This window comes from Schistocerca gregaria, chromosome 1 (assembly GCF_023897955.1).
Source record: "Schistocerca gregaria isolate iqSchGreg1 chromosome 1, iqSchGreg1.2, whole genome shotgun sequence".
Classification (NCBI taxonomy): Eukaryota; Metazoa; Arthropoda; class Insecta; order Orthoptera; family Acrididae; genus Schistocerca; species Schistocerca gregaria.
Genome location: NC_064920.1, coordinates 643,060,348 through 643,081,410, shown reverse-complemented (window position 1 = coordinate 643,081,410; position 21,063 = coordinate 643,060,348). Strand labels below are relative to the sequence as shown.

Below are 21,063 nucleotides of genomic sequence, written 5' to 3'. Positions count from 1 at the left end.
ACAAATTTAAGTGCATTTGGTAATAGTTTACTTACATATTAGTTTCCAAAACATATTTAGTGTCCTTTTGCACCTGTATTTAATATATAATTGTTATCGCTTAGTAAGTCCCTTAACTAATTTCCAAACTACCATGGATACTAAGTGTGTGAGCTCATTAGGAAAGTTAGTTCAGGGGTTCTGTGCAGCTGCTGTGACAGGTGGTTTCATTGGGGAAATTGTAGCGGTGTGGGAATTGGGGAAGCAAACGGGTCTCTTCCATTCTTTTGCAGGGTTTGCTCAAGAGATAGGTTTATAGCTGAACGGGAGGAGAAAATTAGAGCCCTTCAGGCTGATTTGGACAGAGCAAGGCAGGGACTGTATTTAACAAAAATTACCATATTACTGTATTTAACCAAAATATTGGTGGATTAAAGAAAAAAGAAGATTCTCACAAAAGTAAAGTAAAAAATAATGTTACCATTTTTCACCAAAATATTCCAGGATTGAAGACTAAAGTAGATGAGCTCCTGGTTTGTTTAGACGACATTGAATCTGATAAGGTAATAGATATACTATGCCTGTCTGAGCATCACATTGTGTCTGATATGGAGAAGGTAAATATCAATGGATATAAACTAGCTGCACATATGAGTACAGAGGATAAGGTGAGAGGAGGAGTTGCCATATATGTCAAAATTTATCACTGTGTAGAAAGCTTAGATACAAAAAAGTTTTGTCTAGAGCGACATACAGAAGCATGTGCCTGTCAACTTAAACTGTAGGAGGGCTCTTTTATAATTGCAATGGTATATATGTCCCCTTCAGGAAACTTTTATTTATTCCTGGAAAACTTAGATGTCTTGTTGTGCTATCTGTCAGATAGAGGAAAACAATTATTATTTGTGGGGACTTCAACATTAATTCACTGAAAGAGTGTAATAGGGAGAATGACCTGGGAGTCTTGCTCAGTTCTTTCAATTTGACATCTATCATTAATTTTCCTACTTGGGTAGTAATGGACAGTGACACATTGATAGATAACACTTTTATAGACCAAGATAGGTTTATAAACATAAATTCTTGCCCTGGTGTGAATGACCTTTCTGATCATGATGCTCAGCTAGTTACAGTATATGACATAGCTCCATTCAGTAATTCAAAACTACCATCCAAAGTTGTGCATTCAAATAATGACACAACAATTAGAAATTTCAGAGAAAATCTTCAGCAGTTAGACTGGGATGAGGTGTACAAGGAACCTGATGCTAATTTAAAATATAACTTATTTCATGATACACTTGTAAGAAACCATGCAAAAAAACCTTGGCTTACTAAGGGAATAAAAATATCTTCTAACCACAAAAGGGAACTGTATCTAACAACAAGAAAGAGTAATGACCCAGAAACAGCCAAATATTATAAAAAACTACTGTGCTACATTAAGAAAGGTCCAGAAGCATGTGCATCATGTCTGAGATTAATACCTCTGATAACAAAATCAAAACAATTTGGAATATTATTACAAGGGAGACAGGGCAACCAAGAGTACAGGACAACGGCATCAACATCAAAGCGAATGGAAACCTGATAAACAACAAGCCGGAAGTTGAAAACATTTTTAATAATCATTTTTCAAATATTGTAGAGAAAATAGGATCTAAATGTTCATTAGAAGTAGCAAGGCAGTTAATGGAAGAGGCATTACCCACACCATTTGATACAATTAAAATTCCACCCACCTCTCCTTCTGAAATTAGGAAGATAATAAACTCTCTCAAGAATAAAAGCTCACATGGAATTGATGGCATTTCCAGCAGGATAATAAAAGCTTGTTCCCAAGAAATAAGTGGGATTCTTAGCCACATATGTAATAGCTCTCTGAAGCACGGCATTTTCCCAGATAGACTGAAGTATGCCATTGTTAAGCCACTGCATAAAAAAGGGGATACGTCTGATGTCATCAACTACCGCCCAATCTCTCTTCTGACTGCCTTATCCAAAATTCTTGAAAAAGTAATGTATTGTAGAGTAGCTTCACGCCCTTGTAGAAGCAAAGTTTTAACAAAATGTCAGTTTGGTTTCCAGAAGGGTTTTTCAATGGAAAATGCTATATATACTTTCACTAATGAAATATTAAATGCTCTGAGTATAACCGGAAGTCACCTGTTGGGAATTTTTGTGATCTATCAAAGGCTTTTGATTGTGTAAATCATGGAATACTTCTAGATAAGCTCAATTACTGTGGTACGAATGGGACAGTGCTCGAACGGTTTAAATCATACCTAACTGGAAGAGCGCAGAAAGTTGAAATAAGCAGTTCACATAATATGCAAAAAACTGGTGATTTCTTAAGCTGGGGAACAATCAAGAATGGGTTGCCGCAAGGTTTGGTCTTGGGTCCTCTGCTGTTCTTAATATATGTTAATGACTTGCCATTCTACATTCACGAAGATGCAAAGCTGGTGCTTTTTGCCGATGATACAAGTATAGCTATCACACCCAACAGACAAGAATTAACTGGTGAAATTCTAAACTATGTTTTTCAGAAAATCATTAAGTGGTTCTCCGCAAATGGGCTATCATTAAACTTTGACAAAACACAGTATATACAGTTCCACACAGTAAATGGAATGACACCATTAATAAATATAGACTTTGATCAGAAATCAGTAGCTAAGGTAGAATATTCAAAATTTCTAGGTGTATGCATTGATGAGGGGTTGAACTGGAAAAAACACACTGAGGATCTGCTGAAACGTTTCGAGTTCAGCTACTTATGCTATTAGGGTCATTGCAAATTTTGGCAATATACATCTCAGTAAATTAGCTTACCATGCCTATTTTCATTCTCGGCTATCAAATGGCATCATATTCTGGGGTAACTCATCATTGAGTAAAAAAGTGTTCATTGCACAAAAGCGTCTAATCAGAATAATTGCTGGAGCTCATCCAAGATCATCCTGCAGACACTTATTTAAAGAGCTAGAGATCTTCACTGTAGCCTCACAATATATATTCACTTATGAAATTTGTTATTAACTATCCAAACGAATATAAAAGTAATAGCAGTGTACATGGCTACAACACTAGGAGAAAGGATTATCTTCACTGCTCAAGGTTAAATCTAGCTTCGGCTCAGAAAGGGGTAAATTATGCTGCCACAAAAGTCTTTGGTCACTTACCTAACAGCATAAAAAGTCTGACAGATAGCCACATAGCATTTAAAAGGAAATTAAAAGAATTTCTTAATGGTAACTCCTCCTGCTCATCAGATGAATTTTTGGATATAGTAAGTGAGTTATTTTCCCAACACAAAATAATAATAATAATAATAATAATAATAATAATAATAATAATAAATTAAGTGTCATGTAATATTTTGTGTAATGTAATGTCTTGTATAGACAACTTTTATTAACCTGACATGTTCCACATCATTACGAAGTGTCGTATTCATGATCTATGGAATAAGTGCTATCTAATCTAATAAACCATTTAAATAGGCCACAGCCATAAGATCAGTTGTCGAGTAATGTGAATTATTTCCTCATTTTAAGAAATTTATATCTTTGTTCAGTCAGATATCAATGTCGAAACTTTTAGAATACTTTGCTTTCATATAGGTGTACAAACTGCGCAAAAATCATATTTTTATATTCAGTACCACCTGAGATAACTAACCCCAAACTTTAAAAACAATGAAAAATTTCAAATTTCTAAAATTCACAAAAAATTAAGGAAACATTTGTAAGTGTTCTTTCTCTATAAGAAGCTAGTAGTGTGAGATATCTAACTATAGGAAAAAATATACTCTCATAAATTACTCCTTGTTTGTTATTTTTGGGCTTAAAAAGTGGATTTTTGAACATTTGGATACCAAAATTTGGAGGTCATTTTGACTGGTTATTTTTGAATTCAGGGATTTTGTGTAACAGACAAAGTTGTAGAGGACACTTTTCTAAAAACAATCATGTCAATTGCAATGTTGTAACTTAACCCAGTCTAGAGATATTCATATTTTTGCTAACGTCTCTAAATTGAAACATCGCCACGCTCTAACAAACGAAAATGGCCGCCATTCAGTAAAGGTGAAAGGTAAAATGTTTCAAAAAACTATTTTGAACATCTCAATTATAGGGTAATCACATAAAAAAAATAATAAAATATTTAAAAATGGTAAGGCAACCAACTTAATTTTTATTGGACCACTTCATTTGGACTGACTGACCCTGCTGCAGATGCAGAATGACATTGCAGAGCCATATGCTGAACACGATGGTCTTTGCTCTTGGTAGTGCCATGTGGCCATCTGGAGCCCAGTCTTCTTGTAACTGTACTTTCTTATGACCACCACTGCCAGCGATCATGTATAGGGGCTCCATTCCTGGCAAGTCTTTGTGCAGTATTCTAGAAAGAACATCCAGTTTCTCATAGCATTATTAAATGACCTCATGCAAACTCAGTGAGGTGTTGATAATGGTGTCTTTGTCATCTTGAAGGCATTCTTGACTAACATTGACTCATGACATCCAATCTCAAAGATAACTAAAGCTCTTGACCATTACACTCTATATTTAATGCAAACTTGATTTGCACTCTTACCTGACTGGTACGAAATCTGAATAGATTTCATCTTTCAGAAGTAGAAACACAATTGCCAACTTTTGTTTTTGTCGCACAACTCCTCCTAGGTGTTGCGATTTTTTTTCTTGTCAAATGTGTTACCTATCTGACATGTAGAGGCCTTTTATCTGTACTAGTTAACAAGAGGAGAATGATCTTCTTGCAGAAATAGCAAAGAGCCAATCAGTTGCCAAACAGAAGTTTATGAAAACCCATTTACCATGGTTTCAACGTTTACAAAATACGTCTTCTTCAGGAGGAAATATTGACAACTGGATTACATGATATGTTGTAGCAGAGGTACATTAAAATACAGCTGAAAGGTGTCATTCAAATATCCTCTGCCACAACATGTAATCCAGTTGTCAATATTTCCTTCTGAAGAATACTTTTTATAACTATGGTAAAAGGATTTAAATAAACCTTCCATTTTGCAACTGATTGGTCATTTACTATTTCTACAAGGAGATTTCATCCTATGGTTGCTGCTCCAGCCAGGTACACAGCTTTGAAGAGAATGATGATGTGAACTACTGAAATAGGATAACATATGAAAGTATAGTAACTTTCTAACACAAGATTTAAAATCAGTAATTAGAGTTACAAACAATTATTACTCTACATCTGACACTGTATTGTCAGTTTTGATACAGTAATACTGGCCAACTTAACTTACTTTTGATGAATGGCTTCCAGCACAGTGAAATGAATGGGTAGCTCCTAGAGTGTATTTAAGATGCTTTTGGTAGTTCAGAAGCTGAATAAAAATAATAGTTATGGGAGAGGAAAAATAGTAGGATAATACTGACTGGGGAAAGGAATGAAAGAGAAAGCCATCTGGTAGAATTTTGCACAGAGCATGATTTAACCATTTCAAATCCTTGGTTTAAGAATCATGAAAGTAGGCTGTATACATGGCACAGACCTAGAGAAACTGGAAGGTGCCTATCACAGTGGTAAAAATGGAGAATTCGCAACCATATTTTAAATATTTTAAACTGTAAAACATTTCCATGGGCAGATGTGAACTCTAATCACAATTCATTATTTATGAACTGTAGATTAAAACTGGAGAAACTGCAAAAAGAACCTAATGTTCTGAGTGTTTCAAAAGGAGCATGAGGCAACAAATAATTGAAATAGGGAAAAGAACATAGTAGAAGAAGAACGGGTAAATTTGAGAGATGAAATAGTGAAGGCAGCAGAGGATAAAATTGATAAAAAGACAAGATCTAGTAGTAATCCTTGGATATCACAGAAGATATTGAATTTAACTAATGAAATGAAACTTCTCTTAGAACTTAAGTTACAGAAAGGTAAACCAACATTTACAGCATATGTTGATTAGAGGAAACTTTTGACAATGTTAACTGGAAGACACTCTTTGAAATTCTGGTGGAAGCAGAGGTAAAACAAAAGGAGCAACAGATTATATACGACTTTTACAAAAACTGAACAACTGTTATAAAACTCTAAAGGATCTCCTCACCAGAGAGAGCATTGCAGAAACATGATAATATGCAACCTCATGTTGTAGAATCCAGCTCCATGAAAGCTGTCAGTAATAAATACTGCCGAGTGCAAGCCAAGTGCTGTGATCCACTTCCTACATGTGGAAGGAATAATACATACGAAAAAAATTTCATGAATCTAAATGGTTTACAGTGAAGGTGTTGTGGACAGAACAAGTATGTGTAAGTGGTGTAGGGAGATTAGTGGAGGCAGAAGAAATGTTCATGATGAACAGTGGAATGGAAGACCTTCCATTTTGACCAACGAGTTGGTGAAAAAAATTGAGGAAACTGTTTGTGAATACAGCTGGCTGACTGCAGATGAAATTTCTGCTTTGTTTCCACAACTCTCCAGAGCTCTCTTACACAATACACTCACAGAAATGCTGGGTTACTGGAGTTTGTGCACAATATGGCTTCCAACACAGGTGACAGAGCAGTCCAAGAGATATCGAGTCAATAGTGCCTACAGGTTTCTTGAGCATATTGAACTGGAAGGAGAGAATTTTCTGAGCTCTACTGTGGCTTGATGTGAAATGTGGGTACCTTATTAGACCCCTGAGGCAAAACCATAGTCTTCATAGTGGCACCACAGTAATTCCCCATCTGTCAAAAAATTCAAAACCATGTTTTCGGGCCAAATAAATCATTGCCTTAGTGTTTGGGGAATGGAAAGGCATCATTTTGGTTGAAATTCTGTCTCAAGGGAGACCATCAATACAAAACGATCTTGTAAGAGCCCAAGGAACTCACAAGAGGCATTCGATACGAAAGCTGGGAAATGCTAATTAGAGATAAGTGTGTTCATTGCACGTCAAAGCCCATCCTCATACAGCCATAGCCACCAAGGCACTTCTCGGCTCATTTGATTGAGATGTTTTGAACTCGTCCTCCCTCCTCCCCTCCAAACTACTTCCTCCCCCCCCCCCCCATATTCCCCTGACTTGACACATGATGCAGACTATCATTATTCCACCACCCCGAAGATGGTTGGTTTGTGGGGATTAAAGGGACCAGACTGCTACGGTTATCAGTCCCTTTTTCCAAATATTAAAAACACCCACAGAGAATAAAAACGATCAACAGACGATAAGACAGACGACACAGAACAAGAGAAACGTAGACAAAGACCAGACAAGACGAACTAAAATCACACAGAGTGTGACGGTGGTTGGCCGACCATACAAACAAAAAGGGAAAAGCCAACCACAAAGAAACACAAGGGGGGGGGGGGGGGGGGGGGGGGGAATCAGACAAATCGTAGGCCATAGGCCAGAATCAACCCAAAAACTCACACACTTACATTAAGCGATAAAATCCCGCTGCCCGAATAAAACGCTATGGAAGAGTCGTCAGATAAAAGCGCAGAGAGCGTATCAGGCAGTGCAAAATTCTGCCTGAGCACAGTTAAAAGGGTGCACTCCAACAGAATATGGACCACCGTAAAGGACGCCCCACAACGACAAAGAGGGGGATCCTTACGACACAGTAAATAACTGTGCGTGAGTCGGGTGTGGCCAATGTGGAGCCGACAAAGGACGACTGATTCCCTGCGGTTGGCTCGCATGGATGACCGCCACACAGTAGTCGTCTCCTTGATACGGCAGAGTTTGTTTGGCACGGGCAGGTTGCGCCAGTCAGTGTCCCATAAATCGAAAACTTTGCGGCATAATAGTGCCCGCAAATCAGTCGCCGGGAGGCCAATCTCCAGAGATGGTGCACTAGTGGCCTCTTTCGCCAGGCGGTCAACAGTTTCATTTCCGGGTATCCCAACATGGCCCGGGGTCCAAACAAAGACCACAGATCTGCCGCAACGGGTAAGAGTATGCAGGGACTCCTGGATAGCCATCACCAGACGAGAACGAGGGAAACACTGGTTGAGAGCTCGTAAACCGCTCAGGGAATCGCTACAGATAACGAAGGACTCACCTGAGCAGGAGCGGATATACTCTAGGGCACGAAAGATGGCGACCAGCTCAGCAGTGTAAACACTGCAGCCAGCCGGCAACGAACGTTGTTCAGAACGGTCCCCTAGAGTTAGTGCATAACCGACACGACCAGCAACCAACAAACCGTCGGTATAGACAACGCCAGAGCCCTGATACGTGGCCAGGATGGAATAAAAGCGGCATCGGAAGGCCTCCGGAGGGACTAAGTCCTTCGGGCACTGTGCCAAGTCGAGCCAAAGGGGGCCCGGAAAGGAGGTGGTACAGGGAAACACCCAAGCCCGAAGAGAAGCTGTTTGACGCGTACGGCGATCGGACAACCCGACCGGGGCCAACGTTCTGGCAGACGGGAACAGGAACAGGACACAATAATTTGGATGCCCGGGCGAGCTAAAAACATGGGCAGTATAAGCAGCCAGTAATTGTTGGCGTCGTAACCGCAGTGGAGGGACACCTGCCTCCACAAGTATGCTGTCCACAGGGCTGGTCCGGAAGGCACCAGTGGCAAGGCATATCCCGCTGTGGAGGATTGGGTCCAGCAGCCGCAATGCAGATGGGGATGCTGAGCCATAAGCCAGACTCCCATAGTCCAGATGGGACTGGATTAATGCCTGGCAAAGCCATAGGAGAGTAGATCGGTCGACGCCCCACCTGGTGTGACTCAGGCATCGCAGAGCATTTAGATGCCGCCAACAAGCCTGTTTAAGCTGCCGAATATGAGGCAGCCAAGTCAACTGGGCATCAAAAACCACCCCCAAAAACGTATGTAACTCCACCACTGTAAGAAGCTCGCCGTCAAGATAAAGCCGCGGTTCCGGATGAACAGTGCGTCGCCGGCAGAAATGCATAACGCAGGTCTTGGCTGCCGAAAACTGAAAACCATGCGCTACAGCCCAAGACTGCGCCTTGCAGATTGCACCCTGTAGCTGACGTTCAGCAGCTGCAATGCCAATAGAGCTGTAGTAAAGGCAGAAGTCGTTGGCATACAGGGAAGCGGAGACAGAATTTCCCACGGCCGCAGCAAGCCCGTTAATGGATATTAAAAACAGACACACTTAGAATAGAACCCTGTGGCACACCGTTCTCCTGGACTTGGGAGGAACTATATGAGGCCGAGAAGTGCACGCGGAAGGTACGATACGACAGAAAATTGCGGATATAAATCGGTAGAGGGCCCCGAAGGCCCCATCCATGACGAAAGGATGTGATGACGCCATGTCATATCATACGCCTTCCGCATGTCGAAAATGGCAGCGACCAGATGCTGAAGGCGGGCAAAGGCAGTACGGATGGCCGACTCCAGGCTCACCAGATTGTCGGCAGCGGAGCGGCCTTTACGGAACCCACCCTGAGACGGAGCCAGAAGGCCCCGAGTCTCCAGTACCCAATTCAAGCGCCAGCTCACCATCCGTTCAAGTAACTTGCAAAGAACGTTGGTGAGGCTAATGGGACGATAGCTGTCCACCTCCAAAGGGTTCTTCCCGGTTTCAGAATGGGGACAACAAGACTTTCCCGCCATTGCGACGGAAACTCACCCTCGACCCAAATGCGGTTGTAAAGGTCGAGGAGCCGTCGCTGGCAGTCCACTGAAAGGTGTTTCAGCATCTGAGAGTGGATGCTATCTGGGCCAGGAGCGGTATCAGGACAAGCGGCGAGGGCACTGCGGAATTCCCACTCACTGAATGGAACATTGTACAATTCAGGATGGTGGGTGCAAAACGAAAGACTCAGACGTTCTATCCGCTCTTTAATGGAGTGGAAGCCCAAGGGGTAGTTGGCAGAAGCGGAATTCAGAGCAAAGTGCTCTGCCAAGCAGTTTGCAATGACGTCAGAGTCAGTACAAACTGCTCCATTCAGTGAGAGCGCAGGGACGCTGACAGGGGTCTGATAGCTATAGAGGTGGCGAATCTTGGCCCAGACCTGTGATGGAGTGACATGGAGGCCAATGGTGGACACATACCGCTCCCAGCACTCCTGCTTGTGTTGGCGGATAATGCGGCGGGCTTGCGCACGCAGCCGTTTGAAGGCAATAAGGTGTTTGATTGAGGGATGTCGATTGTAACGCTGGAGCGCCCCCCGGTGAGCTTTAATAGCTTCATCGAACTCAGGCGACCACCAAGGCACAGTCTGCTGCCGAGGGGACCCAGAAGAACGGGGAATGGCAGATTCGGCGGCAGTAACGATGCTGGTGGTGACCAATTGAACCACTGCATCAATGTCATAGTTAGAGAGAGGCTCAATAGCGGTAGTGGAGGAGAACAAGTCCCAGTCAGCCTTATTCAGAGCCCATCTGCTAGGGCGCCCAGAAGACTGATGCTGTGGTAGTGACAGAAAGATCGGAAAGTGGTCACTACCGCAAAGGTCGTCATGCACTCTCCATTGGACAGACGGTAAGAGGCTAGGGCTACAGATCGAAAGGTCAATGGCGGAGTATGTGCCATGCGCCACACTGAAGTGAGTGAAGGCACCATCATTTAATATCGAGAGATCGAGCTGCGCCAATAAATGCTCAACGATGGCGCCACGATGTTGCCACCGACCCACCCCACAGATGGTTATGGGCGTTAAAGTCGCCCAGTAACAAGAAAGGTGGCGGCAATTGGGCTATCAGAGCAGCCAGGACATGCTGCGCGACATCACCATCCGGTGGAAGGTAAAGACTGCAGACGGTAACAGCCTGTGGTGTCCACACCCAAACAGCGACAGCCTCTAAAGGTGTTCGGAGAGGTATAGACTCGCTGTGAAGAGAGTTCAGGACATATATGCAGACGCCACCAGACACCCTTTCATAAGCTGCCCGGTTCTTATAATAACCCCGGTAGCCACGGAGGGCGGTGGTTCGCATTGCCGGAAACCAAGTTTCCTGCAGAGCAATGCAGAGGAAAGGGTGAAGGCTGATAAGTTGGCAGAGCTCAGCTAGATGGTGGAAGAAACCGCTGCAGTTCCACTGGAGGATTATGTTGTCCATGGCTGAGAAAGGAGAGACGGGACTGGGAAGGGAGATTACGCCGCTGGGTCACCTGCTGCCTCCGATTTAGCACCTGTGATAGCGCTTTCCATAGCATCTGATGGACCGGCGAGATTGAGGTCCTCAGCGGATGCCAGAATCTTCACCGCATCCTGTGACGCAGAGCTGGAAGGTTGCGGTGGGATGGCTGCCACGAGTTCCTTGGGCTGAGAGCTCTTCTTGGGTTTCTCACGCCGTTCCTTGGGTCGCACCGGCTGGGAGGGCTTCACCGATTCAGTCTCCGGGACGGAGGAGGAACGTGAAGCCCTACAACCAGCTGATTGCGGGCACTTACGACACTGTCGGTCGTCAGCTTTCTCGCAGGCGGAAACCTGGGAAGGGAGGGACCCAAGGGACCCCTAGCGAGCGCGAGAAGCCGAAGAAGTTGGACACTTCTCCGGCTTAGAAGTGGGGACAGACGTCCCCGATGGGTGACATGGTGTCGCTCATGAGGTAGATGGCGCAGGAGCAACCCGGTGGGTAGAGCCCCCCACTGGCGAAGGGGCAGGAGGAGTTGTACTACTCGTCGATACGGCCACAATTGGAGAAACAGACGGGGCTAGCACAGGTGTTGTAGCAGCAGCGTAGGAAGATGTCATTCTCACAGGATGAAGTCGGTCGTATTTCCTTTTGGCCTCAGTATAGGTTAGTCAGTCCAGGGTCTTGTATTCCATGATTTCACGCTCTTTCTGGAAAATTCGGCAGTCTGGTGAGCAAGGTGAATGGTGCTCCCCACAGTTGACACAGATGGGAGGCGGGGCACATGGAGTATTGGGGGTGTGATGGGCGTCCGCAATCTCAACATGTGAGGCTGAAAGTGCAGTGAGAAGACATATGGCCGAACTTTCAGCACTTAAAGCACCACATCGGAGGAGGGATATAGGGCTTAACGTCACATCGGTAGACCATCACCTTGACCTTTTCCGGTAATGTATCCCCTTCGAAGGCCAAGATGGAGGTACCGGTAGCAATCTGATTTTCCTTTGGACCCCGATGAACGCGCCGGACGTAATGTACACCTCGGCGCTCTAAATTGGATCGCAGCTCTTTATCAGACTGCAAAAAAATGATCCCTATGGTAAATAACTCCCTGGACCATATTTAAACTCTTATGGGGTGTGATCATAATGGCAACATCCCCCAACTTGGCACAAGCGAGTAACCGTCGTGACTGGGCAGAGGATGCCGTTTGTATCAGGACTGACCCAGAGCGCATTTTTGACAAGCCCTCCACCTCCCCAAACTTGTCCTCTAAATGCTCGATGAAGAACTGAGGCTTTGTGGAGAGAAAAGACTGCCCATCAACCCTTGTACAAACTAAGAAGCGGGGCGAATAACTGCTACTGCCATTCTGAGACTTACGTTCCTCCCACGGTGTGGCCAGGGAGGGGAACGTTTTCGGATCGTACTTCTGAGCTTTAAACTGAGCCCGAGAACGCTTAGAGACTGCTGGCGGCTGGCCACCAACGAGAAACGATGTACCACGCTTCATTGCGGGTCATCCCCCCTGATGCCACCTACTCCGACCAAGGGCCCTCCCCACGGACGCCACCCAGCCACGGCAAGAGCCACCTGGCAGGATGGCCGTTGCCGGGAGTCCTGATACCCCAGGAGGATATGCAGCTACTCCTTGGCATACGTGGGGAGTTAACGGCGCAGGCATCAGTAGAGCGATCCCTGTGTTGTCAGTGGGCTACAACCAACAGGGTACATGGCGGCCCCACCACAACGGACTGGCTACCGTGCTGGACGTTAGGTAACATGTGGTCCATGGTCGCCGTCGGTGCAGAAAGAGGCACTGCACAGTGCAAGGTGCAATCTGCACGCAGAAACAGAGTCATGCCCAAGAGATGGAGAGCGGACAGGACTGCAATTCAACGGTGTATAAGCTGGCGAAAGGTCTGATCGCAAGATGGACACAATGCATCAAGTAAGGTGCCCTTCCCCAATCGGCTCGCTGTTCGGAAAATTTTGAGAGATGGAGGTCAAACCCAACAGGGGACCATCATATAAGGCCGAAAAGTTTGAGACTCCTTTTAGTCGCCTCTTACGACAGGCAGGAATACCGCGGGCCTATTCTAACCCCCGAACCCACCCTGAAGACATACGAGTGAAATTAAATTTTCAACCAATGAGCTGATGCAGAAAGAGGTTCGGAGTGGGGGAAGGAGGTAGAGACTGAGTTCTTCAAGGAGAGCATAAAGAAGCCTTTGGCAAGGCTCATCATGGGGTGGCAATTATGTGAAAAAAGTCAACAAATGTAGCAACAATACCCTTGTAATTCTTTTCAAATACACTTTTTTAAGAAGATGTATACATCTAGCACACTTACTTTCTGAACGTGCTCGTATTTGCCTGCAGTGTAGGCCCATGTGAAGTGAAAGTGGATGATAAGCTGTTCAGATCAGGAGAATAGAAGCCTTTGAGATGTGGTACTACAGAAGAATGCTGAATATTATATGGGTAGGTTTTGTAATTAATGAGGAGGTAATGAAAATAATTGAGGAGAAACAAATCTTGTGGCACAACTTGAATGAAATAAGGGATCGGTTGAGAGGACCTATTCAAACCAATGAAACATCAATTTAGTTTTCTAAGGAAGTAAGGTGGAGGAGGGGGGGGGGGGGGGGGCAAAAATTGTATAGGGAGATAAAGAGACGAATACAGTACACAGATTCAAATGGATGCAGGTTACACTAGTTATGCAGAGATGATGAGGCTTGCACAGGATAGAGTAGCTTGTGTGGAGAGCTGCAACTACCCAGTCTTCAGACTGAAGATGATGATGATGATGACGACTGCCATGTATGCTGTTCTACCTGGAGGTGGTTATACAATAACTACCAAGAAATCTCCCACGTTTTATATTTCCTCATATTACTAGTTTTCCTTGTGATACCACTTAATACTTTGTAATCACAGGCTGCAATGTTCACATGTGTATCAAGAGTATGTTCCTCAATTATGAAAGAATTAAATTGTTCCATGTACTGAGCAAAACTGATTGATTACAAGGCAACATTCTGTCCATCCAATGTAAGAATGCGAAGGGAGGAACACACACACACACACACACACACACACACACACACACACACACACACACACACCTGCCCTCCACCCCACTTAATTTTCTTCCTCTAGTGCTCTGATTAAGTTCTTATTACAAGTTACAAACAAAATTCAGCAGTGTGTAACAGGCATATCTTTGCAACACAGTAGCTCCATGGATTGGCTTCTCATGCCATCTGCAGACTTTGGTCTGAAGATAGCCATACAGACCCAAACTTGCTACTGGAATTAAAAATAAATAATTTATTGCTATGTGGACTATTTGATTGATTATGTAATCAGTTCAGCTCCGAACGACATGCTGAGCATGTAAAACAATAAAATGGATGATTTCATCTCAAATCATATAAGTGATGTCAATTTGTGGTCACGAATTTCTCTGGAAAAAAAAAAAAATACTTATTAGATCTCTCTTTCATAAGTGTTAAGAAACAAAGTATTTTCTTTTCATCTTCATTTTTGTAAAGGTACGAGCCCCTTGTGAAAAATGTATCTTTTGTAAATAACTCTTAAGGCAGTATAGAACAAAAAATATATAAGTAATAAAGCAAAAGTACTGGAGACCTGGCATATGTTTTCTGTTAAAGCTCCCTCTTAATGTGTTGAAATTTAGTTGACACCCACAAACTTATGGACATCCTTTCACTTACAAATTTAAGACAAAAATATGAAGTTTCAATTTAATTTTCCACTTACTTTTTTTTCCTAATTTGGAAAATCACAGAATGCTACCTTTTCTGTCACATTATGAAATACTACTTATGTGACTATAAACAGGATCTTCTTTGTTCCAGCCATCAGCATTATGTAAATATTTATAACTAAAAATTTAAAAAAATTGTATTTTTCCAAGTTTTTTAATGAATTTTTTACTCAAAAACCCCTGTATGAAAACCTTTGTGAATTACACACAATATTGCTTGGTTAATATTTTACTAGACAGTGCAAACACAGTGGGCAATATTTTTCTGTGTAAAGTGTTAAAATTTTTTCAACATTCTGCATATTTTGCATCACTGAATTTCTAGTGTAAAATATGCATGTTGGCAACGCTGTTTCCAGCACTCTTCTATTTGTAACGCACAAGTGAGAACTTGCACATAAACCACTCTGCATTGAGTTTTGTGTTTGATTTGACCTTTGCGCTGGATGCAACGTCAGTGAGGAAATACAGTAGTGAAAGAGTGAGGTGTGAGAGCTATGAAAAAAGACACAAAATGGTTCAAATGGCTCTGAGCACTGTGGGACTTAACTTCTGAGGTCATCAGTCCCCTAGAGCTTAGAACTACTTAAACCTAACTAACCTAAGGACACCACACACATCCATGCCCGAGGCAGGATTCAAACCTGCAACCGTAGCGGTCAAGCGGTTCCAAACTGAAGCGCTTAGAACCGCATGGCCACACCGGCCGGAAAAAAAGGGCACATAAAGGTGGTGTTCAAGAAAAGTGAGAAGCACTTCACAGTTGTTGAAAATCTGTCAGAGGTATTACTGAAATATATTGGTATTAGTATCATATCCATTGAGCAGAAATTGCTACACTCAATACAAGAAGAAATTCATTCACAACCCACCTGAATGATCACCATCACCTGAATGTGAAACTGAAGAAGACTGTGCAGGTGTTTATATTTCTGGGTGTGGAGTTGTTGATGTGTTGAATGTTAGTATTTCTGCTGTAGCCCCTATAATATCTCTCCTTAAAATGTCCAGGAAAGGTAAGAAGCACAAGAAGAAACCAGTATGTAAAAAGAAACGTGGAAGACATTGAAAAAGTTTTACACAAGCAACATCTTCAAAACTTTGTGAAATGTAAAATGTAGATGCACTTGGCACAGAACCTGAAGATGTACACTAAATGTGATGTGTGGTTTCAAAACCTAAATACTGCTATCTCAGCAGCCACCTATACTGAGAAGGTACAGTTACTGACACTGATACCACGTAGCTACTCTGAGCAGCACATAAAGAAATTTATATCCACTTCCTCACATTATTTGATTTCAGAAGCTCATAGAATAAAGAATGAGAAAGGTCATGTGGAATAATCGGGTCTACTGCCGGATGTTTGTATCGCTCTGGCACAATATTTGGGCCACGTAACTCGTTGCCTTCTTCAGATGCTACCTGAGACTGCCGTATTGGAGGATCTTGTCCAGTATTTATGCCCGCTGGGTGCTGGGTAAGAATTTCATGCATTTATGTCATAGCTGACAGTTAGCAGTCCTTCCACTTTATTATTTCTGAAGACAGTTAACTTTTTCGAAACATAATTTTGAAATTTACAAATTTTCGTAGTTTATCCCCCCCCCCCCCCCCCCAAAAAAAAGAGCTCAGAAGTGTGTATACATTGATCATGTCTCACAATAATGGGAATAAATGTATTTCTTGAAAATAAATTCAGATCTATATCACTTTTTCTTTGTTACAAGTTACAATTTTTCTTTTTTCCCTTTCATTATGACATTTTCACAAATACTCTCATTTTGGGAGGTCTATAGTGTATTAACAAATCGAAACATTGTAGTTTTGGAGAGGTGTCATGTGGAACTTCAACATAGCGTATATTTTTATCAGCAAACTTTGAAATAGTGATGTCACACATTCACTCTTGATCTGTATGATTTGAGATGAAACTGCCCAGATATACCAAACACATAAGAAAAATTGGATAAGAGGAATATTTGATATGAGTTATCACCTTCGACCAATGACATAGGAAACACATGATAAGTGCCATAAACAACATGGTAACTGGATTGTGATATCAGTGGCAATTTCTCCAAAGGGGCTAATCCACATATCGGTCTATCATCACAACTATTTTCCTTTTTTTAGTTTCACATTTATTGGCTCAGACAACTAACAAAAAAACTGTGAATAAACAAACCAAAAGGTGAAGTCAAAGAAGCCATTAACATTACATCCAGGTCACAGTCAATGACTTTTATCAAATATTCCTCCTGGCTCGAAAAATCAAATACCTGTGCATCAATGAAATCAACGGTGTCATTCCCAGGTAATCTTTGATAGGCCACCCTCCCATAAGTAGTAACCTTTCTACGGGACATATCCACTGCAGGAACTGTTGCAGTTTGATGGCTGCTGACGTTTGACCTGAACTGGCAGGTACAGGATGAATGCACCTTCACCAGTTTGCCTGACTGGAACATACATTTACAATGGATACTAAATAATAATAAAATGTAGCTTTTAGGATGAGACTCTGTATATCACTATTATCATACCTTTCACATATATGAAATAAATGAATTATCTGCAGGCTATATACCAATAAAAATACAACTCTGTGATTTCAGACCAATACCTGTCTTTTTGAGACAGTGCTGTTAAATTGTTCAAGGAATTGATCTAAAATGCAGATATCTGGGTATTTATTCATCCGCGGGTCACCTTATAGTGATATTGGATTTGTCTTCATAATACTATGATAATAAGGAGGGAAGAAAAGTTGCAAACATATAGAATACACAAGAATGATTTATGAGGATAGGATGTGTGGTGGGGCATGGCCTTGATGAAGGAATCATCCCAGCATTTTCCTGAAATAAATTAGGTAAAACACAGGAAACCTAAATTAGGACAGCTGGAAGGAGACAAAATTCCATCTCATCTGACCAAATGGTAGGTCAGCAACTTAAAAACTGACTGCCTCATTCGGTTTCTCCTTATTGTATAATGTTATTTTGTTCACATACAATACACACACTGTCACTGCACACAATATCGGCAACTGCTGGCGACTCCAGAACCATGAAGATGCTGCTAAGCCCTTGCATTCCCTTCAGTCCATTTTGAAAAACTGGTTCCAGGACCATAAACATACTACCATGAGTAACACACATCCCCACGTCCTCCTCTCAGTCTGTCTGGAAGACTGAGCCAGCACTCCCCTGTGCTGAGTGAGATGTTGAACTTAGGAAAATGAGAAGACATTACTACAATGTATTATAGATCTTGGCACTACAGTATTGCAATGTGACAAGGGCGTTCTACTAATATCCTTTCATTACTAAACATTATTCTGAATCCTTTAAGTAATGTTTGACTGTGTAGTATGTCTTACTTATGACGAATGTTTTAGAAGCTTTTTTTCAAAGACGTGCATTTTATTAATCTTCTTCATCTCACTGGACAATTTATTCTAGATACAATTTTATTCTCTGATAGCAAATGCTGTTCTGAGGGTTTTTCCCCTCCCCCTTGTCAATTGTAAGTCCAAAATAGCTCTTGTTCTGTGATTATGTATAGATCTACTAGTTAAATACTAAGTAATATCTTTTCTGATCTGAACAGCAAAAAATTCTGTTGACATTCTTCCTGCTCGTATCTTTGTACTTAAATTCCATGTTAACTGAGAAATATTCATCCCCAAAACTTTATGTTTGTTATACAATTTATAATTACGCAATCTAAAATTAATGGAACAGAACTACATTCCCTCTCGAAAAGTCAAAAATAAATGCAAATTTTTAAAAAAAGTGCCTCTTATTATTATCATCCTCAAGGCAGAACAATATTAATTATCTTATTAGGAGGAAAAAGAAGGTAAGCTTTGTAAAGTTGTTATAGCAGAGCTGCCTCCATAATGCGGCACACTTAAAATAATACAAAGTTGCAGACGCAGTGAAGAGAGCAAAATTAATAAAAAACTGAGGGAAAGCAAATATGGATAAAGACTTCGTGTGTGTGTGTGTGTGTGTGTGTGTGTGTGTGTGTGTGTGTGTGTGTGTGTGCGTGTAAACAAATGAGCATAAAATGTATCAAGAAGTACTACACTTGCACGACTACTCTGTACATAGACATCTTCGTACATACAGTCCAAACCAACATGAAGTAAATGGCAGAAGGTACACCTCATGATTACATACACTAATATTCTCTCCCCCCCCCTCTGATTATCACAAAGTAGTTATTGCTTTTTTGTGTCTGTCAATTTAGATTTTCCAATACTGCCAACATGTGTGTTAATGGACATTATGACATTTCCAAACTTGAAGTACTCTTATGTTTTGTGTGTCTGTAAATAAAATACTTCCTGAAAGAGAAAAACATAAAAAAATTTTGAAATACTTATATGACATACTGTTTACACTGAAAGTGAAACACGGCAATTCCATGTTGATATATAAAAGTATAAATTTTTTGGCAAATCCGGTAAGACAAGGACCTCAGATTCAGGATACAGGCTCATGCTCTGCCTGGCTATGCTGTTTCACATTTTTTCCTAAATCACTTTAAGCAACTGCCAAGATGGTTCCTTTAAAAAAAAAAGCCAAGTTCATGTGTATGTAAACATGAGCTATGTCTTTCTTGCATTAATCTGACAGATCTTATCAAAAAATTATCTTTGAAAAAATAAATTTCTGATACTGAGCATAGTAGCACAATGAAAACATTACTAGATTATGACTGGCAACTGACAGCACAGAATTTTCATACATACCTCCTTCCCTGCCACTTTCCACAACAAATTGTTAACATGAAAGTAAACAAATCTGGTTAAACTTTTACATGTGACATTTACTTGAAGCTACATATTTCAACACAGTGTATGGGTAAGGTGTTATAATTCAGTTTTGTAAATAAAATGCAATGGTTTTAAAGTTTAACCCTTGTAATCAAAAGTCTCTCACACATACTCCAGCTGCCACCAACATTATTTAATAGTGTAACGATGTAAGAATAAGTAGGCTACATATGCGCACTCCAAGAGTGTGCTATACTTTAATTTTTGCAATATGAATTTGCCTGTAGAACTACTGAAACCTAAACGTGACTACTAGTATCCTCGCTAAATTGACTGTTGCTTACTTTGATGAGTGTTATGGTTTAACGTGGAAAGTACATGGAATTAGCTTGAAGTCTGCGGGTATTACGAATAAATGTGTCTATCCTATTGCCTTCAAATTTGGCCCGAGTTCCTGCAGCCAACTTTATTGTTTCACTTTGTTCCTATATAACATGAAGTTCACAACACCTGAAATTCAAAACATAGACCGCAATAGGAGATAATCTTACCTTGTGACATGTACTTTTCTTAGACAACAGTAATTACGTTGTAAATTTTATTAGTTGTTCCTGAAACGCTTTGGAAGGTGTTAATAGACAGTGCTAGATACTTTCTGAAATTTACAGATCTGTCTCTTTAATATGACTCGTTATATCTACTCACTGTCCGTTCTTCAATTAGAATTACTCACCTGACCAATTATGTATTTATTTATTAGACGTACTAAAGTAAATATTTTCCGCTTGTCAAATTCTAGCGCACCTATCACTGTACTCAATTCTGTAAACAATACTTTCACAGTAAACACTACCACGCGATAACATTTTACGACATAAACACGCTCTAGTACAAGAATGGGCCTACCAGATGTCAGGACGAGTAACATACAGAGAAGGCGGGATTTCGTTTCCCCGCAAAATTCTCTGGTTGACACTTAGAAATAAAATTTACCTTTTTTTTTTTTTTACACGTATCAAGTTTTGTGAAGGGATGTTGATCATAATATGGAGATTTATAGGTCTTTTAATGCCCACTAATTTTTATAGACCACCGTAAGCCCATTGCGAATATTTCCTTATTCTCCCTCATCCTTAAAAAGTGGATATTCCAAATAGCACAGGTTAGTGCTAAAATGGTCAGGAACTGTTATTAAATACGGCGGAACAAAGATGGACAGCGCGATCGTATTAAAATTTACATTCGCTAAAAATTTGTGTTCGATTTCTGGGCTATTTCTTTTCAACGCCCGAATGACTCCCATAATAATCAAACAACATACACATCTGCTACAATCTACGTTCATACATCCATATTTTGCAAACTGCTGTGAAGTGCGTGCCAGAGGATACTTCCCATTGTACAGTTACGAGGGCTTATTTCCGTTTCAT

General features: G+C 41.3%; 1 protein-coding gene across 1 annotated transcript in view; it reads right to left on the bottom strand.

The window, feature by feature from the left end:
- The window catches only part of LOC126360677 (transmembrane protein 230), a 40,878-nt gene extending 20,321 nt beyond the window's left edge, over nt 1-20,557 (bottom strand). Inside the window, exons 1-2 of the mRNA XM_050007730.1 lie at nt 20,367-20,557; nt 17,127-17,306 (exon numbers count right to left, since the gene is read on the bottom strand). Of these exons, the coding sequence (XP_049863687.1) occupies nt 17,127-17,213 (87 nt within the window). The 5' untranslated portion in view covers nt 17,214-17,306; nt 20,367-20,557. The remainder of the gene's footprint in view (nt 1-17,126; nt 17,307-20,366) is intronic.
- Between the last annotated feature and the right edge of the window lie 506 nt (nt 20,558-21,063).